General features: G+C 33.0%; 1 protein-coding gene across 7 annotated transcripts in view; it reads right to left on the bottom strand.

The window, feature by feature from the left end:
* The window catches only part of LOC145279942 (uncharacterized), a 64520-nt gene that overhangs the window by 21897 nt on the left and 24901 nt on the right, over positions 1 to 17722 (bottom strand). For all 7 annotated transcript variants that reach the window (XM_080131536.1, XM_080131534.1, XM_080131533.1 and 4 more), the window contains exons 2-6: positions 15630 to 15750; positions 11436 to 11559; positions 8040 to 8141; positions 4060 to 4111; positions 813 to 955 (exon numbers count right to left, since the gene is read on the bottom strand). In XM_080131536.1, the coding sequence (XP_079987662.1) occupies positions 813 to 955; positions 4060 to 4111; positions 8040 to 8141; positions 11436 to 11559; positions 15630 to 15743 (535 nt within the window). In that variant the 5' untranslated portion in view covers positions 15744 to 15750. The remainder of the gene's footprint in view (positions 1 to 812; positions 956 to 4059; positions 4112 to 8039; positions 8142 to 11435; positions 11560 to 15629; positions 15751 to 17722) is intronic.

Raw genomic sequence — 17722 nt, 5'->3', positions numbered from 1 at the left:
TGTCTATATATAAATAATAATTTACTTGTCTGTACGTCAAATGTCAAAAAAAAAAAAAAAAAAAAAAATCACCATCGCAAACATTAATGAGAAACGAGTTACCTCCCTTTATAGCCGCTCTTTATCAGTTAAAAATCATTAAAACCATTTCCTCTCTTGAATCAATGCTTTATAGCTTTAAAAAAGTTAAAGAATGCGATAAAAAATTGTTTTAGATTCATCGTTATTTTATTTATGTGTTTTAAAAATTTTCACGGGTTCTGCTAGTTAATATTAATGAGACATTCAGGTATATCTTGCATCAATATAACTGACATTTATTGTTTAAAAAATTTTGGGGTGCTTGTCCAGTATTTCCCCCCTTCTGAAATAGAAATCTATCTGATTTATTTACTCGTGACAGAAAGAAAATGTCATACACCAAAAGATTGCGTAAATTGATCAAGTAGTTTTATTTTTAAATAATCAAATTTCATGGCTAAAGGATGAACGACAGTCTTGTCAATACCATGTTAAAAAAAAAAAAAGAAAAAAAGCTGAACACAGGAGATAACTCCAATAACTCAAACTTTTCCAAGATTTAAGTAAGTCATTTTTAACATGGAGAGTGAGCATTCAAAAAACTCCAAATGAGTTACAAATGATTTTCTTTATAAAAAATTACTTGATAAATTTTGTGATTTTTGGCATACAATATTTTTTTTCATCACTGGTGTACACATAAATTAAAATTTTTTTCATAGGGATGGATGGGGTGATTCTACAAACAAGTCATTATATTTAATTGAAAATTCATTGAAAAAACTACTCACCTCTTCCTCTACACCTTCCTCGACCCAGATTTGCACTCTGAACATTCAAACAACCAAATCTAGACATTGGGTTATCGATGCTGGCAGTTAAAGGTAGACGCAACGGCTCTTCACTTTCATCTCTATAGGTTGGTATACTTGAACTGTTGAAGAATTAAATATGAACTTTATTGTCTTTTGAGAATTTTACATAAGATAAAAAAAAACACAAAAAGGAGCTAGAAATGTTCTCGATTTGCACGTCATCATAATTAAAAGCAAAGAAAATCATTTCAGCAATTTGAGTAACTTTTACCCCCCTACACACACACACACAAAAAAAAAAATTAAAGCATCACTTGAATGCTAATTTTTCAAGATTAGAAAACAGCTAGCAATCTTTTTTTTTTTTTTTTTTTTTAAATAAAAAAAGAAAAGAAAAAAGGTAACCAATTCTTCATATTACTAAAAGATTACAAGTGGAACAGAGGTAGGGGGAAAAGACATGATTGACATGAAACCATTCATTTTAGCAGAAAATCTGTAAACTACACCTTTTTTTTTTTCTATCTCAATAGAAGAGGTCAATTTCGCTTCCCTGGTAGATAAAACAAGTTCCAGTGTCCAAAAAGTAATTGTTATATATATTAATTTTTTTTATGAGTACTCAAATACCTCCTGGTTGGTGAGCTAATTAAATATTTGTACTCTGTTCAAAAATCAGCTGGTCAGTTTTGTTTTATTGCTCTTGTTTACCTGTTATCTCACTGGCATTTTTTTTTTTAATTTATGCTTGCATACAATGTATCTGCGTGTTGTCTTTACTATACATGTAAATTGTAAACTGTAGCTTTGTGCAAAAAACAAGAATCATGACATTGCCATTAAGAACCACGTTTGTTACTTCAAACATGGTTCTTAAGTATGTATGATGTAGTATCAGCAACGGAACGAAGATGAAATATTCCAAAAATCATATAATTTGATCAAGAAGTTTTTTTTTGTTTTTTTGACAACTGAAAGACAAGATTTAAAACTAAATAATTTATTAACACAATGTATATTTTTTTATTTTTCAGAAAATAAAATTTTCAAATTATGAAAACATTTTTTTTTTTTTTTTAGAAAGGTCATTTTATATAATTTAGCAAAATTTGAATATCAAAATGGCTTTGGCATTCACTTCTCGGTAAAATACGGCAAATTTGATTTAAAAAAAAAAAAAAAAAAAAAAAAATTCATCAATTCATGATTTTTAAAATACACCATCTTCATTTCGTGACAAGTAGGTACATGACCAAAGTTTTTTTTTTCTTTTTAAATCGCGATTCATGCCAATCTGAATAAGCACAAACAAAAAAGTACAATAAAAAAAATTATATGTTCATTGAAATTTTTGTGTTGGAAAAATTTATTCAAACATTTTTAAAATTAATGTGTACAATAGACAACCCATTTATTATGTTATAATCTCGTACCTGGTGATTGCAAATTTTCAAACTTATGTGTGAAAGATGTTCGACCAAGAGAAGCAGAGCACTGAAGAAATTGAAAATATCTGATTCAGAGTTCGGTCACCCAACAACTTGAGAAAAATGCTCATAAGTCATTTACAGATGGACAGTTTTGAGTGGACATTAACTGGCCGTTTTCATGAGTGGATATCTTAAGTAGTCAGTTTCTGGATGGTCAAATGAAGATGACTGAGAAAGATTGGAATCTGGTCAAAATTTCATATATTCCAATTGGAGGAGCAAGGGAGAGCAGTTAAGAGTCAGCCCTCAGAAGTGAGGCAATCAGTTGAATTTGTGCATTTCTTAGCGATAAAGGGCCTCTTATACTATAAACTAAGAGATTTAAGTTTGGATTTGGTTTGGCAAAAATCTTATTTTGCAAGTTTGCTATTAAACCTAAGAAAACGAGTATCATTGTAATCTCTAAAAAAAAAAAAAAAAAAAAAAAAAAAAAAGCCCTTGTTAATTGCTTTTAAAATGGAGTTTTATTTGGAGGGAACTTCTTTTGTTGCAACATTGACTTCTATGTATTTATGTCCCTTGTCGAGTGAATATTCAATATGGCGTCCGGCAAACAGTAACACAATGGAGAAAAGATTGGAAGATGAGAAATGTGAACGAGAAATAACTTTGGTTTGGGCTGTTAGTGCCAAAAATGCTCTTCAGAATGGACATAGCCCAAAATGAGCTTGTTTTTGTATCCAACATAAATACGCCGTAACCAGTGATATGGTTAGAACAAATTTAAATGCCTTACATTCTGCAAGAAAAAGGTTCATGGAGGCTGAATCAAGTGAAAAATTTCAGAGAGCAATTAACATAAAACATTATACAGATGAGCAGTTTGTGACAAGGGGCAGCGTTTACTATGAAAGACAAAACTATAAAGGATGGCGTGACCCTGCTAAAGTTTTGGGTAAAGAGGGTCAATGTTTATTAATCCGACATGGAGGAGCATTTCACAGGATGCGTCTATGTCACTTGATGAAGGTAAACAAGGACCTTGGAAGGTCAAGGAATAAAGAAAATACAATTCTCTTAAATAAGACAAATGACGTCTTAGAAAAGCAAGTTGAAGATCAACATGATGAAAATTCCAATAGTAACAGGGAGGAACTGAAAGACAATACTACAAAGCTGAGTAAAGGGAAAATAGCGGAATATAAAATTATTGGAAGTTGACGTTAAATTTGAACTCAACTCCAACTGTTCTCTTCTCTCTGCACTTTCCACACTAACCCCAAAATAAAGAAGACTGCTCTTTTATAGAGAGACCCAACCACATCTCATTTGCATACCCCCACCCCCTTCTCCTCACATCACATGATCAGTCCATAAATACCAGGGGGTGGCCATTTTATTTTCTCTTTTTTTTTTTTCTTTCCTAACACGAGCCGCACGATGCATGAGGTAAGGTTCTTTACTTTTAACCACAGAAGTAATGAGTGGAAAAAAAAAGGGAAGATTTCTTTTCTGTATAAGTTTGAAAATCTGCATTACAGGTGACTATAAGTAGATACATCTAGTGATTATATGTATACTATAGTAACAACATCAAATGAAACGAGACTTTGAATAGCTGCTACACTTCAAGTAGGACTCAACTTTTATAAAACTTGGAAAGAACTATAAGTTATGAAAATTTTATAATGGAAATTTTTAAATAAAAATCTTCTAAAAATATAATTCTAGCATTTAAAGTTATTTTATTGACAGAGTCAAATCAAAGGACAATAAAAAGGAAAAATACATACTTGTCAAGTCTGTTTCGACCCAGAACAAAGCATTTTTGATGGTCATCGATTTCTAGAAAAGGAAAGAAAAATGTTCTTAAGATTCCAGGGGGAAAAAGGGGGGGTAGGATATTTAAATCAAATGGCTTGAGTGAAGTTTGGTTAGTATTACACCATACCAACCCTTTTCCAGGTTATTTAAAGAATTTTTTTTACACTTCAAAAACGGGATAAAAATGGTGACTTTAGTCAAAAATCGCAAAAAAAAAAAAATAGCACTTTTCGGGACAGAATCTTTTGAGATCATTAGATTTTCCTGAAAATTACCCAAAAACAAGACCATATGATATACATCTGAAAACGTAATATTTGACCCTGGGAAAATTCTGTGTGTCCCCAGGGAGTCAAAAGCAGTCAAAATTACCAAAAATAGCACTTTCCGGTACATAGAATCTTTTCCGATCATTAGATTTTGCTGAAAATTACCCAAAAGCAAGACCACATGGATATTCATCTGAAAATGTAATATTTGACCCTGGAAAAATTCAGGTTTCCTCCCCAGGGCACAAAATATAAATGTGGAATACATCAATTTTCTGTAAATAGGATATTTAAATCAAATGGCTTGAGTGAAGTTTGGTTAGTATTACACCATACCAACCCTTTTCCAGGTTATTTAAAGGAGAATTTTGTTTACACTCCAAAAACGGGATAAAAATGGTGACTTTAGTCAAAAATCGCAAATGGCAGAAATACTAGAGGATGACCTCCAATCTGTAGTGGAATGGGGATAAAAATGGATGGCCACATTCAATGCTGCTAAGACTAAGCTTGTTTCCTTCAATAACAAAAGAAACCTTCTCTACCACCAATAGCAATGACCAAAAACACATTACTTGAAAGTACTTCTTTTAAACTCCTCAGCCTAACGTTCACAGGGAATATGAACTGGAATAGATACATTGAGAGCATTGCAAGGCTGCTGCAAAGAAGGTGGGCTCTCTCTACCATGCTAGAAAACTACTTACGCCTGACAGTATCCTATACCTCTATAAGGCCACCATTCGCCCATGTATGGAGTACTGTTGTCACATCTGGGCTGATGCATCTGCTGCTTGTCTCTTGTTCCTGGACAGGGTTCAAAAGAGTCGCCAACCTGATAGGTCCTGAACTGTCATCTAGGCTTCAGCCTCTGTCCCATCGACGAGATGTTGCATCTCTGCCTGTTCTACAAATACTTTAATGGTGAATGCTCTGACGAACTGCAAACACTTGTACCTCCCTGACGTGACAAACCCGACAAGCTACTAAGTCTCATCCCTTTACAGTAGCGATCCCTAGGTGCAAGAAAGCCTTTTATTCCAATAGTTTCTTCCCCAGAACTGCAGGTCTTTGGAACTCCCTTCCGGGATTCTGCTTTCCCAACTGCACTGATATGCAGAAGTTCAAGTGTAATGTTAACAAACGTCTTTCTACTCATCTCCCTTCATAATGACCCTGCTAATAAAGTCCCTGATAGTAGCCCCTTGCTTCAAAGTGGCACTGTGCCTTGTTTGGGGTGAAAATTGAATTAAAAAAAATATTAAAAAAAAAATATTAAAAAAAAAAAATATGAGACTTAAATTTTTATAATTTCTGTTCTAAACATGATATTGAGCTAGTTTTATTTTATTTTTAACGACATTCATTCAAAAATTCAATCCAATTTGTAGAAATTGGTGTTAAACACAGTCACTTTTACTAAAATTACCACCCATTGGGATGCAGATATGTATATAGAGGAGATGTAAGAAAAGATAAATGCGTAGACAAATGTACATATAGATATACACTTATCCAGAGGTAAGATTTACGGCATATCAACCACCTATGTATTGTTTAATGCCAAATAAATTTGTCAAATATAATTATAGAGGTAGGATAATTTATATTCCTAGAATATACATATTAGTCTTTGGCATTGGTAATTTTTATTCTCAACACGACTGACCCTCAGCCATCATCTAGTATTTATTATTTAAAAAAGGAAAAAGAGAAATAAAATTATGATTTTTAGAAGAATCAGAGTGAATACTATTGTTTGTTTGTTTAACCAGCATATCAACCTTCTTTGGGTCATTTAATGCTGTATACAAGATTTAAATTTTTGATACTTTTAGAGTCGATTTTCGCTGTGTTATATTCGGGCAATGTTTTGGTATAGTTTGTTATTTGATGGTTTTTATATTTTATGGTAAAGATTTTCTTTTTTTAAGAAATTTAGAATGGTTTTAGGGTTTTCTTTATTAAAGAGTTCTTTTTTAAGTTTGTGACCTTGTAGTAGTGTTGACAAATTTGTGTGAGGTCATAGCAGTCAAGTAAAAAGTGTTTCACTGTATAAGGTTCGTTACATGGTATACACTGGGGGAGGGGGTCTTTACTTTTTAGTATGTGGAAGCGAGTTATATACTCAACATCGTCATTTCATTAACTAACTATGCATAGAATTTTTTTTTTTTTTTTTTTTTTTTTTACATGGTAGCCACCACTTATCAAGGCCTGGAAGCCACTCGGGGATAAGGGTTATTGCGTGTACAGTAATTAATGGGATAGTATCGTAGTAATCGTTAGTATTGGAGATTTGATGAAGTGTCTTACTTAAGGGGGCGGTTTATCAGGAATTTGTTTATGTTGGACATGAAGACATCCAAGTTGTAGTCAGGTGGGAAACAGGCAAATGAGAGTTCCACAGGCGTGCACTTCTAAGAAAGAAGTTTTGTTTATGGAATCTACGTTTTGATTTTGGCACAGATAAAGAGTGGGGAAAATTTTTGGCAATGATTTCAGCTAGACGGGTGTTTATCGTGAAAGATTGGCGAGGGGGGACCAGAGATTGGAGCTCAGACGAGCACTTTCCATGGAAGTAACAATAAAACAAAGACAGGCTCGCAACGTCTTTTCTGTGGGAGAGAGGTTGCAGGGAAGAGAAAAGGGCATTCCCCACTAAGCCACAAAGTCTATTTTGTACTCTGTCAAGGCAGGATAGGCTGTTTTTAGTAGCTCCTGTCCAGATGTGGCAGCAGTACTCCATCCTTGGACGTACCTGGCTTTTATATAGATAGAGAATTGCATCAGTAGCGAGATCTTCTGGAGCGGTAGAAGGATCCTACCATTTTTCCAGCGATCTTGGCAACAGACTTGATGTAGGTGTTCCATTTCAGATCAGGAGTAAAGGTCAATCCCAGATGCTTGTCAAAACATGGAGCCTCCCCAAGACGAGAGCCATCCATTTCAATTGATGCCAGATGGGGATCAGAGCGTTGATGATGTAAAGATAGGAGCTTGGTTTTAGATGCATTAAAAGTAACCAGCCACTTCTTTCCCCACTGTACCACGCGCTCAAGATCAGAGGAGAGAGAATCAGAGAAAACTTTGTCATTTACAGCCTTTGATGTGTTGTCATAGATTGTTGTGTCATCAGCATAGATGTCAACGAATGATTTAAACGTGTTTTGGGAGATCATTGATGTAGATCAGGAAGAGAGTTGGGTCCAAGATGGACCCCTGAGGAACTCCAGCATTAATACTGCCTCTGATTTCTTCCCATCAACCACTACTCTTATGAGCCTATCAAGAGAAACGATTTAATAATTGAGAAAACACTTCTAGTTATACCGTAGCTGGAAATCTTGTGAAGTAGGCCATTATGCCATACCTTATCGAAGGCCTTTGATATGTCCAGAGCAATTGCCCTAGAAAGGAAGCCTTTGTCGAGAGATTCACTAATCCTATGAGATATAACTATTAACAGATCTGCTGTAGATCTAGCAGAACGGAAACCATATTCCATGTCACTAAGGTTATTTCTGCTGAAGTGGTTGACTACTTTATTTAATATGGATGCCAGCAACTTACTCATGCCGTGAAAGTTTTTAAAAACTCAATAGTGTGGTGCCATATAAAAAGGTTAAGAACTGGTGACACAAATGTCTTTCATAAATGAACACACACACACTACAAACCTGATTCCCAAGACTCTTCGCTTGAAAAATGAAAATTATCATCAGGAACTTTCAAATCGCCACAATTAGAATCTTCAACTAATCCCTGCTGTTTCAGTATGCCTGAAAAAAAAAAAAAAAAAAATAGTTAATATTCATCATTTTTAGCTTACCATATGTTGGAATATATTATTAGGGCTGTGACAACAGAATATTCTTTTCATTCTTTTGACTCAAGAATATATCCAACACAGTAAGACAGTCAATCAACCGAGAACCACATCAGTTTATATAAAAAAAACATAAGATAATAATGGATATAAACTCAAGGGTCAAAACAATGAAAAGAATATGCTGTTGTCACATCCCTATACATCATTCTCGGTAAACGTGGTTGCCATTATCCATGGGAGTTATTGATAACAAACATGGGTTTTCGGTTAGAAAAATAGTTTGAAATTTATTAATAGTTTGTCGTAGACAAACAGAAATGGTTAAACATTGAATACGTACATAGTAAACAAAGACACAACTAAACAAAATGAGTATCAAACAAAGTGTACAATCATTCTCATAAGGAAATATACGAGTTATCAAGGCTAAAAAAACAGAATGGGATAAGTAAAATGCATCTACATCGATTTTCAATGATAGACACACACAGCATTGACTATCTGTTTGAAAAGACTGGTTCTTTGACCAAGGTCTGAGAGTCTGATAACTATCATGTAAATATTCCAACTGGTTTTACCAGTTAAGGTTTGGAAAGTATGCTCGAAGCAAAACAGCAGACCAATGTCCATGCACTTTGAACGTGGCACCAATAAGTTTTGTTCTGGATTTGTCACATATTCTAGAATGATACAACCTCTTGCTGGAAGCACCTTTATTTTATCACACATATTTATCGAAGTCAGGCCCAACAAACGATTTAAGATGTTACAATATTTAAAAACAATAGGAAAAAAGGGAGACGAGATAAAATTCATTAAATGTTAGGAAAAAATAATGAAAAAAAAAAAAAATTGGAGAAAAAAGGTTTTCACATACTTTAGTTTTTCTATACTTAGACAAAAAAAAAAAAAAACTTAATAGGAGCACTTTAAATTTTTGTCCCATCTGAAGTGCCTCTTTTATGAAACTGCATTTTCCTTGCATAAAAAGCACAACAACAACTGTTTAACTTTGATTTGGGATTGAGAAGAGTAAATAGGAACAGTAAGTTTTAATCAATCAAATATTTGGAGAAAGTTTTTTGCTGCTTCTGCATTTACCAACCTGCAATTTCCACAAAGTTGGCTCAGGCTTAATTGGCAATTAAATGAAAAAAGCTGAAAAAAAGGTTGGCCGAGCATTCGTCAATTTTTAACGAATGTGCTGTCAGTTTTTAGCTAATATGAACCTATGAAGGCTACTTTTTTATAAATTGGAACAAATAAATTTTAATTGCGCAGTTTAGTTTTTAGGGTTTGGGTTGGGTTAGATGCATATTTGTAATTTTATTGCATTTCCATGTTTATCATTATAATCTTGTAGCAGTTTAACATTTTGCCGTCAGCAGCCGATCACACCCGAGAAATTTTGTGGAAACCGTGGGGTCAGTAAATGAAGAAGTACCAGCTTTTCTCCATTTCTAAATTTTTTGCTATACATGTAGCATTTTTTTTTTATCACATTCATAAAACAAGGTTTTTGCTATACATGTAGCATTTTTTTTTATCACATTCATAAAACAAGGTTTTTGCTATACATGTAGCATTTTTTTTAAATTTTTTTATCACATAAAACAAGGTTTAAATTTTTAAAATTTAATCACCCACCTTTTTGTAAAGGAAACTAATTTTTTCTTTAAAATTTATTTCTTTGAAGACAAACAAAAAAATATGAATGAGAGAAAGACAAAAAAAGAAATATAAAGAGAGAAAGACAAAAAAAGAAATATAAAGAGAGAAAGACAAAAAAAGAAATATAAAGAGAGAAAGACAAAAAAAGAAATATAAAGAGAGAAAGACAAAAAAAGAAATATAAAGAGAGAAAGACAAAAAAAGAAATATAAAGAGAGAAAGACAAAAAAAGAAATATAAAGAGAGAAAGACAAAAAAAGAAATATAAAGAGAGAAAGACAAAAAAAGAAATATAAAGAGAGAAAGACAAAAAAAGAAATATAAAGAGAGAAAGACAAAAAAAGAAATATAAAGAGAGAAAGACAAAAAAAGAAATATAAAGAGAGAAAGACAAAAAAGAAATATAAAGAGAGAAAGACAAAAAAAGAAATATAAAGAGAGAAAGACAAAAAAAGAAATATAAAGAGAGAAAGACAAAAAAAGAAATATAAAGAGAGAAAGACAAAAAAAGAAATATGAAGAGAGAAAGACAAAAAAAGAAATATAAAGAGAGAAAGACAAAAAAAGAAATATGAAGAGAGAAAGACAAAAAAAGAAATATGAAGAGAGAGGGACAAAAAGAAATATGAAGAGAGAGGGACAAAAAGAAATATGAAGAGAGAGGGACAAAAAGAAATATGAAGAGAGAGGGACAAAAAGAAATATGAAGAGAGAGGGACAAAAAGAAATATGAAGAGAGAGGGACAAAAAGAAATATGAAGAGAGAGGGACAAAAAGAAATATGAAGAGAGAGGGACAAAAAGAAATATGAAGAGAGAGGGACAAAAAGAAATATGAAGAGAGAGGGACAAAAAGAAATATGAAGAGAGAGGGACAAAAAGAAATATGAAGAGAGAGGGACAAAAAGAAATATGAAGAGAGAGGGACAAAAAGAAATATGAAGAGAGAGGGACAAAAAGAAATATGAAGAGAGAGGGACAAAAAGAAATATGAAGAGAGAGGGACAAAAAGAAATATGAAGAGAGAGGGACAAAAAGAAATATGAAGAGAGAGGGACAAAAAGAAATATGAAGAGAGAGGGACAAAAAGAAATATGAAGAGAGAGGGACAAAAAGAAATATGAAGAGAGAGGGACAAAAAGAAATATGAAGAGAGAGGGACAAAAAGAAATATGAAGAGAGAGGGACAAAAAGAAATATGAAGAGAGAGGGACAAAAAGAAATATGAAGAGAGAGGGACAAAAAGAAATATGAAGAGAGAGGGACAAAAAGAAATATGAAGAGAGAGGGACAAAAAGAAATATGAAGAGAGAGGGACAAAAAGAAATATGAAGAGAGAGGGGGACAAAAAAAAAAAAAAAAAAAAAAAAAAAAGCAGATACCTAACCTAAAATTTCCATAACATCAAATTCTATGAAGTGCTTCTCTATATCAAAGGAAACCATTAATTTTAGAATGAACTTAAGAAAAAAAAAAAAAGAAAGAAATATTTAGAAAGTCGTCTGTATAAAATGGTATAAAAAGGAAAAACAAATATTTTTGTGAACATTAAAATGAGAAAGTTTTTTTCTTACTGTATCGCAAATCTTGATCAATCATAGCTTTATCAGGACAATTGTTCATGTGATAATTAAATTCTGGTGCTGGAACCCTGTGCTTGCTGTTAAATGGACAAGTTTTCATATTTCCAACAAAACACTGATGAAAGAAAAACATTTAATGAGAGAATCAGCATCATATTCAGTTTAATATACATTTTATATACTGACATGTTTAAAAATAAAACTAATCGTCATCAATATTCTATATGATTCAGGTATATGGTTATTATAATAAATTTAAATGCTATACTTTCTTTGTTGGAAACAAATATATACAATAATTGATGGTATATTTATTACCGACATGACTGTAGAGGGGCACAGGTTATAATTGGAATGGGTCCCTAAGAAATTTAGTGGACCGCAATTAAAGGCGAATATTTTGCAGTTTTAAAATGTAGGGTTTCAAACTAAGCTTTATGTAAAAAAAAGAAAAAACTGAAACAGTCACCTAAGTTCAATTTTTTTTCCACAAAAAGAAAAGTCAAATAAGGAATTGCAACAGTCGTTCAAATGAAACACAATCAGAGCTAGGTTTAAAATATTTACATTTTTGATGAAAGAAGTTTGATTTTTACTATTGTCTGGAAAACAGAAAAGGGGGACCATATAGATTTCAAGCACCCTAAAATAAGTAACATTCTTTGCAGTAACATTGGATTTTTTCATTTGCATTCAGACTACTGTTTTCATCTTGAGTATCATTTTCACAACATTTTGGTCGATGTAACCTCCAACCTTCTTCAGGTGTACCTTGTCGAACTCAGGAATGCTTCTATCAAACTTATGGATTTAGACAGCATTTCAAACAGAACCTTTTATTTAATTCATGGGGATTAGCATGCTAGTGTTCCATCAACCATGACTGGATAGAGGTCCTAATTAATTCACAATTGTATTTTTCTGTCACCCACACTGAGAATTAAAAAAAAAAAAAAAAAGACAGTGTCCTTTTGGTCATTGCTAGTTGGGGGATGGGGGTCGGGGGAATCCATGGGTCATTCCATGTCAATTCACCAGGTCATTACACCCACCAACACCAAATTACTTGAAATTTGGCACAAATATTCCACTTCATGAGTTAGGAAAATTTGCCAAATTATTTAGTCCAAAACCTTACCGTTCGGATTTTAGGAGGGGGGGGGCGGGATTTGAATATTTTGCTCCTAAATTTATGCTGCGAAAGTCACAAAATTTCAGTATTTTATTAAATTAAAAAAAAAAAAAAAAAAAAAAAAAAAAAAAAAAATACTTCAACACATTCAATATTTCTGAAATTTGGTAGGAAGGGCGTTTATGGACTGTAAAATCCGAATATTTAATTATTTAAACCCTATACCTAGTAGAAAATAAAATTTTGCTCACCCAAAAGCATATTCCTCAAATCATCAATTTTTTACCTATGTAGCTTACGGTCAGTCTAGAGAAAATATGTCCTATTCAATTTTCATATTTTTTTTATAGCATCTACTATGACTGATTAAGTTCTAAAAAAAAAAAAAAAAAAAAAAAAAAAAAAAAAAAAAAAATTGTGAGGGTTTCTAGCCTACTTTAGAAGATATGGCCCTGCAAAGTTTATCTTTTTTTTCTATGTACGTGCGGTAATTCAGTGAAAGATTGATAAAGACAATCATCCTAATACTCCGAAACTCCTCAAATGTTCATATTGCTAAGTAATTTCTTAAACTATTCAATAAGATAGTCTTTGTTCCTAATGCGTGAGTCAATGTTTATCACTTAAAGACAATCTATCCGTACCATACAAAATGCAATATCTGAAAAATATATTTAAATTATTTTCTTTTTAAATTAACAAAGACTATCTTATTGAATAGTTTAAGAAATTACTTAGCACAATATGAACATTTGAGGAGTTTGGGAGTACTAGGATGATTGTCGTTATCAATCTTTCACTGAATTACCGCGCATACATAGAAAAAAAAAGATAAACTTTGCAGGGCCATATCTTCTAAAGTAGGCTAGAAACCCTCACAATTTTTTTTTTTTTTTAGAACTTAGTCATAGTAGATGCTATAAAAAATGTGATGAAAATTGAAGAGGACATATTTTCTCTAGATTGACCGTAAGCTACATAGGTAAAAAATTGATGATTTGAGGAACATGCTTTTGGGTGAGCAAAAATTTTATTTTCTACCAGGTATGGGATTAAAATAATTAAATATTCAGATTTTACAGTCCCTAAATGCCCTTCCTACCAAATTTCAGAAATATTGAATGTGTGGAAGTATATTTTTTTAATTTTATAAAACACTGAAATTTCGTGATGTTTCGCGGCATAGATTTAGAAGCAAAATATGCAAATTTTACACCCCCTAAAATCCGACTTTGGCAAATTTTCCTAACTCATGAAGGGGAATATTTGAAAATTACTTGAAATTTGGTGTTGGTGGATGCAGATTTCAACTTTTTGCTGGTGTTTTGACATGGAATGACCCCCATATCGTCCTAAAAGTTACTTTAAAGAAAACCATTGGCAAAAAGATTTTTCATTTCTTTAATGATTATTGCTGCCGAGATGTCTGCACTTTTGCTGCGAACATTACTATAGAATGCAACAGCTGTATATCCACATCACTTGTGGAAATGAAATATGGTAGTTACATCGCCAAATATATACACTGAATAGACAGTTTATATCAGTTTCGAAAAACAATAGTAAAAATATTGTTTCAGTATTAAATAACGTTCTTTTTTCAATATCCTGCATTTTTACATTAATCACCAGCATTCACTATAGATGGGTCGAACAGGCTTCCTCAGAAGGAGGAAGTTCTATGGGAGTATGAAATTCATAAGCGGTCCCCAGTCACATGTATATTCCACTCAGGGGGTGGGGGTGTATTTAGTTCTCTCCTACTGCAAGAACTGTGACACCAATGTCAAACAGTGAGATTGAGAAGTCAGTGTCTCCAAGGAGGGGCACTGATCTGCACAAAGTGTCTGGCCAGTTCCGGTTGGTATTCCCCAGTAAGGATGTCTTGAGCAATTAGCAACAAACTAACCACTTCTAAAAGAGAGAAGGCAAAACCTGGGAGGGTGGATCGCCTAGAACTGCACAAGACCAGCATTACACCACAATCAACAGGATCAGGTCATTACAGGAATGGTCTAATCTGTTGATTTTAGGGCAGAGGAGATATATATTTTCGAGTCAGGGGAAAATGACATTGGGCTTTTGCAGTTCTTATAAGGAAGTATTAACGTCCTACATACAACACCGGATATTTCCAAATGGTCACCCAACTAGTAATAACCAGATTTGACATTGTTTAACTAACAAGAACTGGTGTGTCGACATGATTATACTGTATATATTTTCACATCATATTACGTTTTATGTTGCTAGCATTGGCAACTTTTAGAAATCTTAACTTCCAAACTAATCTATCAATGAAGAGATCTTTAGTTATCCACTTCCTCCCAGGTTTCACTGGCCTTCCCCATGTGAACTGGAACACATTACGCACCCTTCATATCATTCTCATATCAGTTCTCCCCATGCAGCGCATGTCCTCAACTGTCATGCCAGATGAAATGGAGCTTAGAGTGGTGATAACTCAAGAGTGACTCTACACTCCTCCAAAGCTCCTAAACATAAAATCTGCTTTAATTAACCAATATTTTACACCTAGACACCTGATGGGTGTATTTGCTAGTAATTATTTAAGTAATCAAAACAGTTGAAATGCTAAAAGCACTGTATTCTATTTGATGCATGTTTGAGGGTAGTTCTAAAATTTGTTTTTTTTTTTTTAATTCAAAAAGTTTAAAAACTATGAAGACTGGAATGGTACCATTAAAATGGGAGACCTTTTGTGCTCTGGTATTTATTTTTTCTACATGGTCACCACCATTTTCAATGCACTTTTGTCAGGAATTCAATGACACATCTCAGCTCCTGACACACGTCCATGACAGGTTGCTTTCTTAGAGTGTCACACCATCAATATCTTCAACATGGAGATGAAACTTACAGGTCATGAACACATAAGTTCAGTCAACGTAACAATGCAATTTGCAATCCCTCTGATCCATTCGAGCAAAATAAAAAATAGGAGGCATTACATCCGGAAGATCCGACGTATGTAAAATAATATATATATAAAATCTATAAGCAACACAAATATTTTGTTTGAAGTTACTTACCTTTCGACATTTATTTAAATGATACACCATACGCCTGCTAGGTATCCTATGGACAGGATTATAGGGACAGACTTCAAATTCATCAGGATCAGCTAATCGGATTGTTGAAGACATTTTGAGTCTGAAAAGGAAATGAATGCGCGATTAAATGATTAGACCAGTTTTCGAAAATGTAATCCATACATACCCAATAAATGCTTACATTAGAATCGCTTGCTATAAATTTATTAGTCTATAGAAAACAGATGTATGTGTGTGTGAGAAAATATTTAACTAATAAGCACTTAAGCTACTGGTGATATAACACTGAAATTAACAGGAAATAATGATCATACACCAAGGATAATTTATAACGAATAAAATCTTTGTTTGGATAAATGAATAATGCGTACAGAAGTATGTCAGCAAGTTGAAATGCAAAATGTTCAACTTGCTGACATATTTCTATTCCTTTCGTACATGCACAAAATTCATTCATAGCTTGAAGTGGTTTGATTTTAAATCTATCTGTCTGTCGATAGCTCAAATGATAGGGAATGCGGCTGGAGCTGATTTTAATTCTAGCTGCTGGTATGCAAGCCATTTCTAAAAACTTTATATACATACACACATATTCAATAGAGAATTGGTTCTGTTATAAAAATATACCAAAATCTGCATTGATTAAAATATATTTAAGCATATTTTACGACCGGGCAAGGCTGGATCCCCTCCGCTAGTATAGAATTCAATAGTGCATAATTATCTCATACATATAACTAGCAGGAAGATCCAACTTTGCTTGGGATCCCTTTTCATAATGTTCGTAGCACCATATTGTACAATGTCCTCCAATGACCATTCGTGATTTTCGGGTGGTCATATGATACTTGCTCGTAAAATGATTGCCGCTCTGATAAAGGCTGTAGATATTGAAAGGTCCTGGTTTACCCATTACTACTCTCTCCATATAGTAAAGATCAAGAGGGGAGTCATCTATGAAATGGTGATCAAAGTTGGTACCATAGAGGAGCAAAGGTTATTTTAAGCATAAATAAAAAGTAAAGGACAATTCCAGCAATTGTGTTTTTTTTGTAGAAAAATAATTTTGGTAAAATACACAGGTCTCTGTTGGTTCAACTCCTCTCCCAATAAAATTTAGAAATTCTAAAAAATTAATTGGGTACAACTTCACTATAGTGAGTCTTTGAAAAAAAAAAAAAAAAAAAAAAAAATGCATTTCGGAAAAAAACATTATTACATACTTGAATGTATTGCCGAAATTATGACAGTATAAATTCCAAAAATTATGAAAAAAAAAAAAAAATGGTCCGTAGAAAAATAAGTAAAAACAGAATATTTCGAAGTTGTGATGTTTCATTGTAAATTAAACCTTTAGAAGATATAAATCAAGAGAAGATAACTATCTACCATTTAAGTTGCTTTGTGCAGAATCCAATGACACTATTTTTCAGGTCAGCCATCTTGCTTTTTATTGATATACTGCACGCATTTTTCCAAAAATCAGCTCTAGTACATCTTCCACTGGACTATTTTTCATAATTTTGGGAATTTATACTAATTTCGACATGACACATAAGTGTGCGTTTTCCGTGAAATATCTTTGTTTGATGATGATGAGGTCAGACGACACACTATGGTAAAGTTGCCATGTTTATAATTTTCAATCTGCAGGGATCTTTTTTCTGACTCTTGAAATGATCAACAGATTTCCATCGCAGCCTTTCCTTCTTCATCTATTTCTATCTGATTGTTACCTTAACAGGGTTCCTCCTCTTCCCCTAGAGATATGTCTTCATATTAATCAATGCATCTTTCAAAACAAATCACAATCTTTTTATTCAAAATTTTCAAACCTCAACTATAGAAAAGTGACAGTCAATCTTTAACTCTCGGCTTGGCCATCTTGCTTCTTGATAATGAATGGCTATTTTGTTTATTCCACCACAAATCCAGATGACTGCTGTAATAGAAACCAATCTCGCAAACGACTTCATGCTTTCTTAGCCTGTAAAATGCCAGCAGAAAATGTAGAAAAGAAAAGACGAGCATAATTTTGTAGGCCTTTCATTGGTGAATGTATGCCATTAATT

Source organism: Euprymna scolopes, chromosome 7, assembly GCF_053919585.1.
Source record: "Euprymna scolopes isolate OS-2025 chromosome 7, ASM5391958v1, whole genome shotgun sequence".
NCBI lineage: Eukaryota > Metazoa > Mollusca > Cephalopoda > Sepiida > Sepiolidae > Euprymna > Euprymna scolopes.
Note: the sequence above shows the minus strand (reverse complement) of the source record. Positions and strands in the feature narration are given on the sequence as shown.